The following is a 13,442-nucleotide window of genomic DNA, read 5'->3' on the forward strand; positions in this document are numbered from 1 at the left end:
TTTCTGCCAGCTGCTGCATCACTAAATTGTTGAACATGTCTCCTTACTCTCTGGTTGATCCCTGCTCGCGCTCTCTCTCTACCACCTGCAAACAACCCTCCCTCACCCTGTCCCAGCCCTCACCAATCTATATGTTCCTTACTGTGATACTGCAGGATTGAAGAGGGGGTGGGGAACATGGACCGCCAATGGCTTTCAAAGCCATTAAATAAAAACTGGTCCCAGTCTGAGACTCCAACCTACTAGTGCTATGTTGCCCCTGAGTTAGATTTTCAAATATATCTGCACCAAAAGCAGCACCTAGCTCATAGTCAAGGTGCATGGCATTTTCAGAAGGCCAGTTATGTCCCATACAAACATACTAGGTGCATAATGTTTTCCACAACCAGGAGGCAATGCTTGGTCAAGAGTGGCATTTTCAATGTACAGGAGGTGCTACTGCCATTACTTGGCCTATGGCTATTCCGATTACATTTCAGTTCTGAAAACAGCACTATTTTTAGCATGAACTAGCAAAATGGCAGCAGGTGCATCATGCAATATTTTGGCATTAGGTGCAGGCCCAAAGGCCTCTATGATCCCTTTCCATTTTCAAAATGGGCACGGAGAAGGGGAGAATGAGGTATGGTGCTGCATCTAAGAGGGTTTGACCTGTTTTGAAAATATGGCTGTAACAATTGTCAAAGTTAAACCTGTAAATGTGCCATTCTGTAAACACATTTTGGTGATGTTACATCAGTGTGAATGTACAAAGCAAGTATTTTCATATACCTAGCCAGCTAGCTGGCAAAATGTGTGTGCAGTAATCTGACTTACACATGTACATTGTGTATTGTGCTCATAGGTTGGATAAATGCATGTGCAGTAGTATCTTTTGAAAACGTGGTGCACAAATAAGCTGTTGGTTGGATCCAGCAAAGTGGCATTAAATATATAATTCATGTTCAAACCTACATGAACATTTATTGTATATTAAAGAATTAATGCATTGTGGTGGCCCTAATGCTACTTTAATAGCTGTACAAAATATCTGAAGAATATTGACCTTTCTTATTAAAATATTGCATTGACTTTCTGAAGTGTAATTGTAAAGATGAGGTGGGCAGAATTTGGGTATGAAGGGCACAGAAGATGGATTATAAAAACCACATCACTTGGATGCAGCATTCATATTATGATCAAATCATGAAACCATTACATTCAGCCAAATAGTCAACATTTTAATAGAAAATTTATAAGAACATAAGAACGGCCGTACTGGGTCAGACCAAAGGTCCATCTAGCCCAGTATCCTGTCTACTGACAGTGGACAATGCCAGGTGCCCCAGAGGGAGTGAACCTAACAGGCAATGATCAAGTGATCTCTCTCCTGCCATCCATCTCCATCCTCTGACAAACAGAGGCTAGGGACACCATTCCTTACCCATCCTGGCTAATAGCCATTAATAGACTTAACCACCATGAATTTATCCAGTTCTCTTTTAAACACTGTTATAGTCCTAGCCTTCACAACCCCCTCAGGTAAGGAGTTCAACAAGTTGACTGTGCGCTGCGTGAAGAAGAACTTCCTTGTATTTGTTTTAAACCTGCTGCCTATTAATTTCATTTGGTGACCCCTGGTTCTTGTATTATGGGAATAAGTAAATAATTTTTCCTTATCCACTTTCTCCACATCACTCATGATTTTATATACCTCTATCATATCCCCCCTTAGTCTCCTCTTTGCCAAGCTGAAGAGTCCTAGCCTCTTTAATCTCTCCTCATATGGGACCCGTTTCAAACCCCTAATCATTTTAGTTGCCCTTTTCTGAACCTTTTCTAGTGCCAGTATATCTTTTTTGAGATGAGGAGATCACATCTGTACACAGTATTCGAGTATTTATATAAATACTCATCATTTCCCAGAGCTAAATACCTTTTTAAAATTAAGATTCCATCTGATACATTAATTGTCTCACTCACATTAATCATTAAAATGATTACCAACAGTATGATTATAGCAACACTTAATAATTTAAATGAGAGAAGCAATACCAAGGAGAGAGGAGTGTGTGCATGTAGGGGAAATGAAACAAAACAGCCCTCATGATCCCTGATTTTTAAAAAGCACTTAAGAGACTATCCCTTTCAAGAGTAGCTAGGATAAAATGTGAATCAAATGCATAGAATCATAGAATCATAGAATATCAGGGTTGGAAGGGACCTCAGGAGGTCATCTAGTCCAACCCCCTGCTCAAAGCAGGACCAATTCCCAACTAAATCATCCCAGCCAGGGCTGTATGAGAAGGCAGACATAAGGGTGACATGAGAGAGAAGGTGAAATGATTACCTAAACTAGAGGACTGCAGACAGTGTCCAATTTACGAATTTACCCTGTATAAGCTTTATAAACAGTAAAATGGATTTATTTAGGGTTTGGATCCCATTGGAAGCTGTGTGTCTGGGTGCTGGAGACAGGTAACCTGCTGATCTGTTTTTAGTTTAAAATCTGCAGCTTTGGGGGTGTGGCCCAGACCCTGGGTCTGTGTTGCAGCAGGCTAGCATGTCTGGCTCAAGGCAGGGTTCTGGAGTCCCAAGCTGGCAGGGAAAACAGGCTCAGAGGTAATTTCAGCACATCAGGCGACAGTCCCAAGGGGATCTCTGTGACTGAACCCATCACACCCATAATATTTTGGATTTAACTTTCTGTTTTTGTTTTAGTAAAAGACATTTGGCATCTAGCACTGGCCAACATGGAACTTCATCTGCCATTGTGCTGTCCCTTTACCTATTTTTTGTTAGCCCTCTCTGAAATTTCTCACTTTCTTCTCAATTTTGACTGACCTATATAACTTTGTGTCTCCCACTAGTTTTGCCTCCTCACTGCTAATCCCCGTTTTCCTTGCCAATGAGAAATAGATTAACTGACAGCCATCCTAGTACAGAACCTTGGGACACCTCACTGTTAACTTTAGCCATGCTAACCTTTGACCATTTATTCCTATCCTTTGTGTCTTAGCCACTTTCCAATTCATGACAATACTTTGCCTTTCATCCTATGACTGTAATTTCCTTAATAGACTTTTGTGATGGACTTTTTGAGAGACTTCTTTATTCATTACGTCATTGATGACTGAAAAATTCTAACAGATTAGAAGCCATGCTGGTTTGTCCCCATTACAACATCTGGAACTTCTAGAATTCTATTTTTCAGTTAACATAATCAATTTTCCTTTTTCTGCGGCAATGCTCTTTGGTCTAAAATTCTAAGGATCACGCCTAGAACCTCCATATTTTTTAGTTCTGGAATTAGTATTTTCCCAACATCTTCTCTTATTTCCTTATTCTTCTCTATTATTTCTTTTGCTCACTTGTACTCCAGTACATTTTTGTCCATCTCTCAGGATTCCTGCTTCTGATAAGCTTTAAGAAATTCTTGCAATTTTTAAAAAAAAGTCTTTAGCTATTTACTCTTCAAAACCTCTCTTTAAGAGGGCAATCTTTCACTTTTCATTTAATTTACCAAAGATTGTCCTCCTTTCTGGTGTGAAGGATTAATTTCTACTTTTTGAAAGACAATACAAGGAGGGAAGGCTAAGACTTGGAGCTACCTTGATCTACATTTATCTCTGACAAACAGAGCACATATCAACTTTGCTTGCTTGCCTTTTTGGCGTGATCTCATTGGTTTGGGTTTCAACTATTTTTTTTCCTTAGATACCATTTTAAAATTACAAATCAGTTGAAAATGAAACCTGTGCTAAGTAAATTTTACTCTCAACTTTGTTTATTGTTGGTACATACTAGTATAGTTCTAATCTTTGCCTGAGCCTGGAATTTCTTGAGTATGCACAGACTGCTATGCCCTCAGGGAGCTGCATTGAAGTCCATGGGCCTCAGCACAGGCACAGCAGTCTCTTCATATGAAAGAAGTTGTGGAGTCCAGGCTTATGTTCTCATGGACATCTATTTACACTTTATACAATTTTCTCCACTAAACATGTGTCTCCATTTCCTGTTATGACAGCATGGGCATAGGATATTTTTTTTTATGGATTAGCAAGATCCTTAATGGTCCTAGTAAAATGATTGACTTTAGGCCCTTTGGAAAACAGGGTGTATGTGCGCGCACATCAGTGCCATCCACAGACAACCTAGATGTGAAAGGAGGGTGGGTGTAGTACACATCCTGCACAGGGCCAAATGTCTTTGGAGTAAACACACCCAGAAGGGGAGCGTCTCTGTATCCATTTTCAGTAACAAATACATGTTTTGTGGTAACTGAGCTCATGCCTGTCAGTGTCATCATTCCCTGGAGTGATTCTGCCTGCTGGTGCTAATTTATCAATAAGGAGAGCTGGAGGTCATTCAAAAATATCAGGCTCTACTTTCTGCCATCACCTGCCTGTCCAGCTACTTGTCTTGAAGTCTTTGACTTTTTCACTTGATGTACTGCATCTGGCTGAAGTGTAGTGTAAAAATTCTTATCCTTTCAAGAAGATATAGATCTCAAAATATGATAACAGCACCCTATAGAAGGAGACAAGAATAAAGAACCCACTACTAGCCTGTATCGAAATAAGCATTAGCAAGGAGATTGAGCTACACTTCAATATATTTTCTATCTTTGACCCATTTTACCCTTGATAATCTAAGTTAAATATTACTCAATCTAATGAAGTAGGGCAACTCTTTATTTAATTTTAAAAAATGCTGACCTGGAAGCTGGTGCAACTACACTGATTTCAAAGTTCAGAGTAGCAGCCGTGTTAGTCTGTATCCGCAAAAAGAACAGGAGTACTTGTGGCACCCCAGAGACTAACAAATTCGAAGAAGTGGGTTGTAGCCCACGAAAGCTTATGCTCTAATAAATTTGTTAGTCTCTAAGGTGCCACAAGTACTCCTGTTCTTTTTACTGATTTCAAAGTTGTTTAAAATGTAAGCTCTACCTAGTAGAGAGCTGTATTGTGCAAAACTAATCTAGATTGGCGTTTCTGGGCATGAATACAATGCAAATAAATAAAGTATAACAGAAAACACACCAACACTTGCTGTAACATTTATTTTTTATTTAGCCTTCTTTCCTGCAAATGTTTACACATCTCATTAAAGTCAGGTGAACTAATCAGTGTGTAAAGTGAAGCCAATGTGTAAATCTTTGCAGGATTGAGCCTTCATCTCCAGTCACAGCCCGCCCTAGTAGTTTTTTTTTTTTTTTTTTAAAAGGGCAACCACCACCCCCTGCCTTACATTTTCCTTGTGCTATATTCAACACACTGAATATCCCCAGCGCTTTTCATACAACTATATCTCTTAATACTTTCCATCCCAAAGCTCTTAATGGATTCATATTTGTAACGGCCCACAATATTCCGGCCATAATATGGTTCCCCCCTCATTAAAGGAGGTGAATTGGTGGTGGGGAAACTGAAGCAACGAGAGAGTGATGTCTAGAAGCCCATGTCAGAGTGGGGAACAGAAGCCAGCCCCCCCCTCTCTTCAGCAACTTGGCCAGGCTTCTTCCTCTAAATAATACAGCTCGAATCAATATCAGCAGCAGGAAAGATGAAGTGAGGGGGGAACAGAGACGTTTGCAGATGAGATCAAAGGCGATGGAGCCTCCTGGGCGAGGGCTCCCCCTTTATTGACTCACTTGGTGGGAGGGGCAGCCTGAGATGGGACAGTCCTGCATCTTCCAAACTCCTGCAGGAAAGTTCCGTGCCAGCCACATCCCCATCATCACCCAGCCGGACCTGCCCTGAGTCATGCCCCAAAGGAGGGGGCGTTGGGGCGGATGAGGAACTGCAGGTGTCCGCGTTGTGGGGCTGTGGCAGCCAGCAGAACCCCCGACCCGGCTGGCTGCAGGGACTGAGCGCGCAGGGCAGAGCCAGAGCGCATCCCGCGCGCTCTGCTACCTCTACGGCGGCAGCCCGGCTTTTGCCATCCCCATAGCAACCACCCGGGCAACAGGCGCTCGAGCCCCGCGCTGCTCCTCTAGCACAGCGGGCCGGGGGAGCAGCTTCGTCGTCGCAAGGTGCCTGCACAGGGCTCGCGGGGGGTCGCACAGCGTTGGGCGGGAGCGGGATGCAGCAACCAGGGGCGGTAGGTGGGCGGCGGGGGAGCCACACAGGGCGCAGCCAGAGGCGGCTCGCTACGCTAGCAGGGCGCTAAAGCAGCTGGCTTCCTTGCGCTCTGCCTTTGGGAGAGCACGTTCAGGCCCCGCGCCGAGGGGCCCCTGTCCCGCGGGCGGGCACGAGCTGGCACTCTGCCCCCGGGAGCGCTGCCCTCGGCAATTGACAGCCCCATGCCGCCTCCGTCTTGTTTTGTTTTAAAGCGCGTTGCAACTTCCCCCCTCTACAGCAGTCCCGAGCTCTGCGAGGAGCGCCTAGCTCTCTTCCCACCCCCACGCCCCGCTAGGGTCGCAATCAAGCAGTGCCGAGGCGACCCTTGTCCTATTGCAAGACCCTCTGTGGGTGGGTTGTTTTTGTTTCGCCTCCCGTTTAAAAGACGCCAGCCTTTCTGCCGAGCATGTTTCCCTTCTAGTAAAGAGGCTCCACCTCTGCGAGGGCTTGATTCGTCTAGCACTTTTAAGATAATTTATGGAGCAACCTGATGAGCTTATTGGCCAAGTTGCATGGTCCTTTTAGAGTCGGATCCTACCTGGCTGGGGGGTTGTCTCCCTCTGGCTCCTACTCGCTGGGGGGACACCGAGATTGCAGACTAACTACTAGAGAGTGACTTGTAAGAAAACCAGAGAAGAGAGACTTAAAGCCAATGGATTCATGGAGGCGTCCCTCCTTCCCGTGGCCTCTGTGCAGTCCCTGCAGCAGGGGGAGGCTTCTGCTCCTGTTATTGACCGTGCGTTTGGGGAACTGGTAAGTACAAGTGACGACGGGACCTGAAGTGGCTCTGCTTAGTAGCCTCTCTCCCTCCTTCATTGATAGCTTTGGGCTGGGGACGTTGCATAGTAGCAGCCCATTGTAATACGGAGATCACGGGCAGGTTTGTCCCACTCCCCTCCGCCCCCATCATCCACCTCCTCCTTTATGTTTGTTGTCAGATCACTTTCAGCTTGGACTTGCATCACTTTCACCTGCCTGACAGCATTGTGTTCTCTAGGAAGCGGGGGGAGGTGCCCTGTTGTTACAAACCTTAACATAAATTATAGCTCTTTTGCAAATGACTCTCTGCAGCCACCTCTAGTGAATCTGACATTGATAAAGTAAAACTTTACTTGATATGTTTGTCATTTGCGTAAGAAGCATTTGTGGAGCGCCTGCTTCAGTTTAGCTGCAGTAAGTGATCTTCAACTTACCCTTCCTTTAAAATAATGCATTTTTCTTACCACTCGATATTCAGTGTAGGGGGGCTGTAGAAGTCAGTACAGTTAGGAATCTATCAGAGCTTGTACATATTTGCCAGCATCTGTTTCTCAAGAGGACCTTAATACTCAACAGTAAACATTGTTTCATGCAAGCTGCAAGTTATCAGAGTTTCATCTTAGGCAATTAGTTTTATGCATTTATTGATTTGGTTTAGTTTGTGAAAAATAAATCTCTGTCATCTGACAAGTGTCAGGTTGCTGTTCCTGTAGCTGAAAAGTACTCTGATGTAAATAAATAATACAAATAACTTAGTCTAATCATTTATTTGCAGAAGAAATAAACCAAGATATTTGTACCAAAAAAAAGGCAACTGCTTATCGTATTTTAGTTTTCCTCCAAAGTCTGGAACTATCTGTGTGGCTTTAGGACATAGGTCCCGATCCTGCACAATTGAATCAATGGGAGTTTTGCCTTTGTCTCTGATGGGATCAGGATCAGGTCCATTGTGCACATGTGGAACAGCTGGGTAGGTTCTGAGGTGCTGCTGAAGTCTGTGAAGCTGAAAATGCAAGCTTTAAGACAAATTTACAAGACTGAGCATATGGGCTCTGAAGAAGACATTATTTTCTACCTTGTCAATATGCCATTTATAAATGTCCATAAAAGATTTAACATAATGATGATTTTGTTTTCTTTTTATCTTTCAACTCCTTTAATAATTCAGAGGTAACATATATTATTCCTTACTTAATGCATTCATAAAAAAACATTAAGTAGCTATAATAGTGCAATAGAATATTGCCCAGTGTGCCTATCTTTTTAACTATATGCATAAAATTATCATTCAGAGATGATGTAGCAGATGTGTAGTATCTAAGATGGTAAGAAATCCATTAGCATATGTTTAAAGAAATCCATTAAAAGTTAGACCCCCCCCCCACGCTGAACTATAATGTATCAGTCTATGTGAAGTGCGCAGATCTTGGCTTATCTCTCATCTTCAGAGGACTGCTGTGTGATCCCAGTTAGAAACATCACTGATTACCCTTTTCTTTGGCATGTACTAGTGTCTGTTTCTTTTAAAAAGCTTTTCAGATTAAGGTAACATTTTTCAAAGGCATTGATGGAAATGATACCAGGACAGCTGTGCGTCTTCAGAATGTTTCTTAATGAACATGTTGTGCCTCAGGTATGAAGGAAATTACCAAGTGATTTGAGAGAAAAGAATATGTATGCTCATTTTATCAGTTCAAATACTAAGTTTCAAAGACAGGAAGAGTTCTCTTAAAAATAGTTGCAGATGACATTTCATTTTTCACTTATTAAAAATAAAGTATGATTATTTTAGAGGACTAGGTATGGATTTTTAATCATATATATATATATATATATATATAAGTAGTAGTAGATTTATAAATAAGTTAATGAAGAACCCTCCATTGAGAGAAAGAAATGCACCTGGATGAATTATTTTATTCTGGGCTGCACAATCTCTTCTCAGATAATATGGAACCTTCAATATAAATATGTATGTACCTATATCAGCTGTTTTCAGGCTTGCTTTTCATTCAGAGACTAATTGGTAATATTCGTTGTTGAGAGCTTTTCCAAGTGAGCACAAATGGATATGTTTTCCAGAGACTGAATCTCTGATGTGTAGTTTGTTACAGCTCGCTGATGTTCTGCAGGGAGCTCTCTGGGACTTTCCAGAGCCCCTTCTTAACATTCTGCCACTAAGTTGAAAGGAAGTTTGGAGGGAATTTTCTGCTTCTCTGCATTCTGTTCTAATCTCTGTCAGAGATGGCTTTTCCTTGAAGTTCATGTGAAAAACATTCTAAAAAGCAACATTTGCCTCAAGAATAGACCGCAATGCCCCAAACTGCAGACATTTTCCAAAAATTGCTCAAGATCGGAGATCTCCAAACTCTGATACAAGGTCCCTACCTTTCACACCACTCAGACTTCAAAGGACCTAAATTGGACATTCTCTGTTATATGTCAGTAAAGACTGCTCTGTAAGTAACATACTTAATGCAAACCTAAAGGCAAGGAAATGAAAAGTTGAGTACCAGTAGTACATACCTTTTAGTCTAGACTACAACCTAGAGATGCACATGCATCACAACCTGAACTCTGCCTACAGATACCAACCTTCCAACATCCCATCCCCAAATCTTACCCAACTCCAGCCCTGTGTTTAACTGCAGCATAGATATACCCAAACAGACCAGACCAGACCTCCCTCCTTTACTGTCCTTTCAGCACAGTTCTGTGAAATTACACATGCTCAGGTTTGAAGAAAGGTGTGTTGAATGGTTGGTACCTCTACTGGGGTGAAGATAAGGTTGTGGTGCTTTTTCTGTGGTGTATGATGGTTGTGCTGGAACAATGTACAATGGAATCTCAGAGTTACGAACACTAGAGTTACGAACTGACCAGTCAACCACACACCTCATTTGGAATCAGAAAAACACAATCAGGCAGCAGCAGAGCTGACAAAGAAGAAGGAAATACAGTACAGTACTATAAATGTAAACTACTAACAAAAATTAAGGGAAAGCAGCATTTTTTTTCTGTGTAGTAAAGTTTCAAAGCTGTACTAAGTCAATGCTCAGTTGTAAACTTTCGAAAGAACAGCCATAACATTTTTTTCAGAGTTACAAAAATTTTAGAGTTACGAACAACCTCTGTGGAGGTGTTCATAACTCTGAGGCTCTATTGTAGTTACCCATCAGTCACTTACTTTTAAATGCTTGTGTATTGCAATAAGATCATAAATATTATGCTGTCTAAATATAAAAACACAGTAACTATAAATAAATGCATATATCACCATGACACACAAACCTAGACTATAACCCAATAAAACTACTTTTCTTTTATTAGTAATCTCTAAATACACACAATATAAAACCCTTATGAAAAAGAAACATACGTTATTACTACACATAAGTGATATATGTTGATCAGCCTCCAATGCACATAGATAGACAACTGAAACATAAATCAATATTGATACACTCTCCTACCAATATACATTATTCTCAAGAAATAGCAATTATACTTTATCAAAAATGTAATTTAGTTGATAAATATATTTAACTAATAAAACTTTTCCATCTTTATGTATCCTTTATGGAAAATATTTATATAGTGAATTCCAGATAGCAACAATTTTCCTTTTTTCTCACAACAGTCCATCAATGAAAGTGTTAAGGCTATTGTGATAAAATATGCCTTTCTTAATAATTTATAAGAATGTATTTGTAGTGACAATAAAATATTTATGATGTTCATAACAGTTAATTTCCTTTTATGTGCTTGGTATATGATGTGATAAGAAAGGACACTGTTGTCCATTAGCAACTGTAACTGGTTTTGGTTTGTTTGTTTTTTTAAGTGAAGGTTGTTTTATTAACATTTAACCTCATTTTAACATTTTCTTGATTTAATATACAGCGTATCAGGTCATAGTTAAGTACTGAGAAGAAACTGTTCTTAAAATAATTGTGCTTTTCTTACAAGTGACTTAAAAGGAAACTTTCAAATTTTGGCAAACTAGATTAAAGAGGTTATTAAAGCTTTGCCAGTCACTTTTAATATGAGGGTCTTGTGACATATACCTGTATTTGAATAAGAGGTTCTCCATTACCCATTCAGGCAGAAATCCTGCAAAAAGTACTATCCAGGCAGGCTCCCATTGTCTTTAGTCAGTCTCCATATGGATGCAGGGGTCTATCTCTGCAGTGTAACTTGCAGAATTGGCACCTCAGTTTCTGCTTGAACCAACAGTGAAGTTATAATTTCTTGTGTATAACAGAATATGTGGTTTCTGTGAATTCAAGAAACTAAACTATAGGCAATGCTATTCAAACCTGAAGAGTTTGGGTACCTTGACACTGCACTACCACCTGGGTGACCAGTCATTATGACTCAACACCATTATGTACAGATGTATTATCTCAGCACAAACTCGGCAAAGCAATGTCAATTGAACTTAAATCACATCTAACTCCTCCCCATTTCTGTGGCATCACCTACAAAAATCATTGCTTGTTTTATTTTTTTTTTAATTACAAAGTATAAACAACCATCTAACTGCATTTAAGCCATTGAGTTGTGAGTATGCCTTAACACAGGGGTAGGCAATCTATGGCACGCCTGCCGAAGGCGGCACGCGAGCTGATTTTCAGTGGCACTCACACTGCCCAGGTCCTGGCCACCGGTCCGGGGGGCTCTGCATTTTAATTTAATTTTAAGTGAAGCTTCTTAAACATTTAAAAAATCTTATTTACTTTACAGACAACAATAGTTTAGTTATATATTATAGACTTATAGAAAGAGACCTTCTAAAAAAGTTAAAATGTATTACTGGCACGTGAAACCTTAAATTACAGTGAATAAATGAAGACTCGCACACCACTTCTGAAAGGTTGCCGACCACTGCCTTACTAGAATAACCATGTTATCATGTCAGTTCCAGTAGTAGAGAGGAGTGGTGATAATAAATAGCAATGGGCAAAAGTCAACATGATTTCTGTAAAGGGAAATCATGTCTTACTAATCTATTAGAGTTCTTTGAAGGGATAAACAAACATGTGGACAAGGGGGATCCAGTGGACATAGTGTACTTAGATTTCCAGAAAGCCTTTGACAAGGTCCCTCACCAAAGCCTCTTACGTAAATTAAGTTCCCATGGGATAAGAGGGAAGATCCTTTCATGGATTGAGAACTGGTTAAAAGACAGGGAACAAAGGGTAGGAATAAATGGTAAATGTTCAGAATGGAGAGGGGTAACTAGTGGTGTTCCCCAAGGGTCAGTCCTAGGACCAAGCCTATTCAACTTATTCATAAATGATCTGGAGAAAGGGGTAAACAGTGAGGTGGCAAAGTTTGCAGATGATACTAAACTGCTCAAGATAGTTAAGACCAAAGCAGACTGAGAAGAACTTCAAAGAGATCTCACAAAACTAAGTGATTGGGCAACAAAATGGCAAATGAAATTTAATGTGGATAAATGTAAAGTAATGCACATTGGAAAAAATAACCCCAACTATACGTACAATATGATGGGGGCTAATTTAGCTACAACTAATCAGGAAAGCGATCTTGCAGTCATCGTGGATAGTTCTCTGAAGACGTCCACGCAGTGTGCAGCGGCAGTCAAAAAAGCAAACAGGATGTTAGGAATCATTAAAAAAGGGATAGAGAATAAGACGGAGAATATCTTATTGCCCTTATATAAATCCATGGTACGCCCACATCTCGAATACTGCGTACAGATGTGGTCTCCTCATCTCAAAACAGATATACTGGCATTAGAAAAGGTTCAAAGAAGGGCAACTAAAATGATTAGGGGTTTGGAACGGGAGAGGAGAGATTAAAGAGGCTAGGACTTTTCAGCTTGGAAAAGAGGAGTCTAAGGGGGGATATGATAGAGGTATATAAAATCATGAGTGATGTGGAGAAAGTGAATAAGGAAAAGTTATTTACTTGTTCCCATAATATAAGAACTAGGGGCTACCAAATGAAATTAATGGGCAGGAGGTTTAAAACAAATAAAAGGAAGTTCTTCTTCACACAGTGCACAGTCAACCTGTGGAACTCCTTACCTGTGGAGGTTGTGAAGGCTAGGACTATAACAGGGTTTAAAGGAGAACTAGATAAATTCATGGAGGTTAAGTCCATTAATGGCTATTAGCCAGGATGGGTAAGGAATTGTGTCCCTAGCCTCTGTTTGTCAGAGGGTGGAGATGGATGGCAGGAGAGAGATCACTTGATCATTACCTGTTAGGTTCACTCCCTCTGGGACACCTGGCATTGGTCACTGTCGGTAGAGAGGATACTGGGCTGGATGGACCTTTGGTGTGACCCAGTATGGCCATTCTTATGTTAATGTTTATGACACTGAAGGGAAGCTTCTGGCTTAGGGTGGTGTGGAGGAGGCACAGAAACTTAGTTTTATTTAACATTAATGACTGTAAGTTGGAATAAACAATGCATTGAGTCAGTCAGAAGATAAAACTAAAGTATTGGTCCTGCAAAGTTTTACGCACATGAGTAATTTTATGCATGTAAGTAGTTCCAATGAGTTCTATTAATCTATTTGCCCATGTAAAGTTAGATTTGTGTAAGTAC

At 40.8% G+C, this 13,442-nt stretch overlaps 1 protein-coding gene across 1 annotated transcript in view; it reads left to right on the plus strand.

Moving 5' to 3' along the window:
- Positions 1–6,753: 6,753 nt before the first annotated feature.
- The window catches only part of GABRG1 (gamma-aminobutyric acid type A receptor gamma1 subunit), a 73,519-nt gene continuing 66,830 nt past the window's right edge, over positions 6,754–13,442 (plus strand). The window contains exon 1 of the mRNA XM_024211691.1: positions 6,754–6,854. Within this exon, the coding sequence (XP_024067459.1) occupies positions 6,754–6,854 (101 nt within the window). The remainder of the gene's footprint in view (positions 6,855–13,442) is intronic.

The sequence above is a fragment of the Terrapene carolina genome, unplaced genomic scaffold (genome assembly GCF_002925995.2).
Source record: "Terrapene carolina triunguis isolate 2854851 unplaced genomic scaffold, T_m_triunguis-2.0 Scaffold66, whole genome shotgun sequence".
NCBI classification, from domain to species: domain Eukaryota; kingdom Metazoa; phylum Chordata; order Testudines; family Emydidae; genus Terrapene; species Terrapene triunguis.